We start from the raw sequence: 3,739 nt of genomic DNA, 5'->3' as shown, positions 1-3,739 counted from the left end.
CAATGTGATCAGAAATTACTTTCTTCATTTTAATTCTATATAAGATTCTTCGTGATTTTATTCCTTCTATCTTATTTGTATTCCTTGTTTGACTTTGTGGTTTACTTTCCCCTTATTTTTGCATGTTTCATTAAATTGCTTTTGATTTTATTTCCCCTCATGAATTTGAAATTTCTACTTTAGATTGCCAGATAATTACTTGTCACCTTTCCTTTTTCTGTTAACATATTCATACAATATGATTCAATTATTTCAATGTACAGCTAGATTGAACTACTTCAACCCCTACCTACATTTTTAATGTGTACCCACTATCATATTTAAAGTTGCCCAATTTAGAAATATACAGTTGATAGTGATTCTTGCCTGTATTTCATCCTGCACATGGTTCTCCAGGTTATTTATCAGCTTAGTTCCTACAAGTCTTTAATACTTTAGGCACAGGCAACTTTTTTAAATGACTTTTTTCTATGAAGCAAAGTTGTTTATTAAGGAAGATTTTATGTTGTTGTTCCTGTTATTAGGCAACTACCAATAACAATATTCTAACCAGTATTCTACCAACTGAGCTATAATCAACATTTTAATTTTTCTACACTTATTTGTGTGTGTGTGTGTGTGTGTGTATGTGTGTGTGTGTGCGTGCATGTGCGCCCATGTTAGGAAGCATGTGTGGAGGTCAGAGCATACCCCATGGGAGTCATTCTTGCCTTCTACCATGTGGGTTCTGGGGATCAAATTCAGGTTGTTGGGCCCTGGAGGCAAGGGCTGTTACCCACTTGATATCTCAAAAGCCCATAATCCAATTTTTTGTTTTGTTTTGTTGGATTTTTTTGGTTTTTGGTTTTTGGTTTTTTGTTGTTTTTTTGTTTTTGTTTTTGTTTTGTCTTTTGGAAACAGTGTCTCTGTGTAGCCCTAGCTGTCCCGGAACTCACTATGTAGACCAGACTGGCCTTGAACTCATTAAGATCCACCTGTCTCTGCCTCTCACATGCTGGGATTAAAGGCATACACCAAAACACCCAGCCATAATCCACCTTTAAAACTGGTAATATAACCACAAAATTTAACAGTTTAAGAACATTCTTAGATTATGAGCTTCTTCAAAACAGATTCTGTGGAGTCCCTCCCTTAAAGAAGATCAGCTCTTCCTCACCCAGCAGTAATCAGCTTCCCAATGGTTCTTCAGCTAATATTGGGGCCTGCTGTCCATTTCCATAGTTTTATACTGGGTTTTAGTCTGCTTGAGTTTGCATGGGTCTTGTGCATGCTGTCATCATTGCCGTAAGTTCACATGAGCAAGGTCCCAGGAGCCTGTAAGAGTGTTTATGGACATGCACCTCCTCCCTGGCTCTTACAATATTTTTGCCCCCTCTTCCACAATGGTCCCTGAGTCCTGGTGGGTAAAGTTTAGTATAGGAGTCCTGTTCAAGGACCCACACTCTGCAGATTCTTATTTTCTATGGTTTGGCCATTTGTGTCCCTTTGTGTGCATTGTCCTCTGTTTCCTGAGGGAGCTTTGTTGATGAGAGTTGAGAGATGCATTAGTGTTCTCTCTACCCCTTGTTCCACTTGGGTATAGAGGTTCCATTGTAGATGTGTCATTTAGAGTTGCACTATCTTTGTGTGTGACCAGTTGTGAAACTCTGCAATACTCTTCATCTGTTGCAAAATAAGCTTCTTTGATGAGTGGTAACAGCATCCTTGTCTGTAAATATAAAGATCCATATTTAGCATATAGTAATAAATTACATTTGTCTAGAACTGTGATAGCCTTGGGGTTTCCTCTAAGATCTATGACCTCCCCAGTCATGTGTATTTGGCTATGTTTACAGTACCACACACTAGAGCCCTATGGATGAACTTGCACTGAGGAATATCTGGGAAGACTAACTTGACTCAATAGGCCTTAACATAAATGACAGAATGCATGAGAGCCAATGGGAGAGGGGGCTATGGAAGGGTGACAATGGAGAAGGAGGTGTAAAAATGATTAATATGTTGTATATAAAATACAAAAAATATTTTTTTTTCTGTTTTTGAGACAGGGTCTCCCTGTACCTCCAGCTGTCCTGGAACTCACTATGTAGACCAACCTGGCCTTGAACTCACAGAGATCCACTTGCCTCTGCCTCCCTGGTGCTGGGATTAAAGGCGTGCACCACCACGCCCAGCCCAAAAAAATAATTTTTAAAAAAACAGATCCTGTATCTTGTTCTTGTCTATATTCTCAGCTCTTCCCTGGCATATATGCATTTTATAAATGTTACACATTTATAAATCTTATAAATGTCTGTAATAAACTTGAAGTAACTAATTGTTTCAGAGTACAAAAAATGTACAACTCACTATGAGGAGAAAGCAATTGGGAAATGGAATTTCTTTCTTCATTAAAAGAAAATTACCCACCAGGCATGGTGGCACATGCCTTTAATCCCAGCACTCTGGAGGCAGAAGCAGGCAGTTCTTTGTGAGATCAAGGCCGGCCTAGTTGACATAGTGAGTCCCAGACCAGCTGGAGCTATAGGCAGACCCTGTCTCAAAAAGATGGAAAAAAAAAAAAAAGAAAAGAAAAGATAAAAAGGAAAATTACTCTCTTAGGTTCAGTAATAATTTCTGATATAATATTCAGGAATTTTGATATCTTCTCTTCTACCAAATAAACAGAAGAATTTTATTTTCTTTCTTTAGTATTCAAGTATTTCATTGCCTTAAGCATGAAGGAACAGGTGGCAAAACACTATTGGTAGATGGATTCTATGCAGCACAACAGGTACTTCAAAAGGCTCCTGAAGAATTTGAACTCCTCAGCAAAGTGCCATTGAAGCATGAATATATTGAAAATATTGGAGAATGTCACAACCACATGATTGGAGTTGGGCCAGTCTTAAATATCTACCCATGGAATAAAGAGCTTTATTTGATCAGGTAAGTACCAAACAGCTATCCTCCAGTGTGACATAGTTATCATATGTTATTATCCTGATGTAATATTTCCTAAGATACTTCTATGAGCCATATTTTAATCTTGCTATTCTATAATTCTTATTATAAAAAATTTATATTCTTATTACAATTTTCATAAACTAATAAATAAACCATCAAGGAATACTGTATTTGGGGGGGAAAGGGGGCATTGGACATAGTATTTTAAAAATGAAACATCTGTCTCTCTCCAACCTGCAGGCTTCTCTCTCTGGGATAAGTCGATTGGGCCCTCCATGCCTTGATGACCTCAGCCTTGTTCACCCTCCCATCTCCCCTGCTGGTCTCTCCTCCTAGCCTGGGTCCTGTCCCATTCCTTGCCTTGGTGCCCCAGACACCTGGGGAACCACCACTGCTTCTTCCTGATTCTGTTCATCCAGACCAACTCAGTTCCTTCTCAGGTCCCCAGGGGTGCTCAGGGCCTGGCCCCGCCCTCACCTCCCTCTGCCTCCCTGGGTCCCCACAACCCTCCAGCCTCTTCCTGGATGCTGGCTGACCTTTCCGCTTCCTGGTCCTTTGCATCCAGACCAACCCAGCTCCTCAGTGCAGTCCTCAGGGACCTTTGGGGCACCCTCCCGCCTCCATCTTCCTTTGCACCTCTGGGTGGCATGGCCACCAGCTGCCCCAGACTAGCAACTTTCCTGGGCCCTGCTCCCAGGCCAGTCCAACCCCCAAATTCCTAAGGCCAAAATCTTTCCTGGAGGGATCCAGACCTTAAGAGAAAGCCTGAGAGCATCTGATCCTCATCTGACTT

The 3,739-nt window shown here is 40.7% G+C and overlaps 1 protein-coding gene across 2 annotated transcripts in view; it reads left to right on the top strand.

The window, feature by feature from the left end:
* Tmlhe (trimethyllysine hydroxylase, epsilon) overlaps positions 1–3,739 on the top strand; it is a 115,267-nt gene that overhangs the window by 98,279 nt on the left and 13,249 nt on the right. For both annotated transcript variants that reach the window (XM_008842053.2, XM_008842051.2), the window contains one exon: positions 2,692–2,928. In XM_008842053.2, coding sequence (XP_008840275.1) covers positions 2,692–2,928 — 237 coding nt within the window. The remainder of the gene's footprint in view (positions 1–2,691; positions 2,929–3,739) is intronic.

This window comes from Nannospalax galili, unplaced genomic scaffold (assembly GCF_000622305.1).
Source record: "Nannospalax galili isolate Female #2095 unplaced genomic scaffold, S.galili_v1.0 scaffold880, whole genome shotgun sequence".
NCBI classification, from domain to species: domain Eukaryota; kingdom Metazoa; phylum Chordata; class Mammalia; order Rodentia; family Spalacidae; genus Nannospalax; species Nannospalax galili.
Note: the sequence above shows the minus strand (reverse complement) of the source record. Positions and strands in the feature narration are given on the sequence as shown.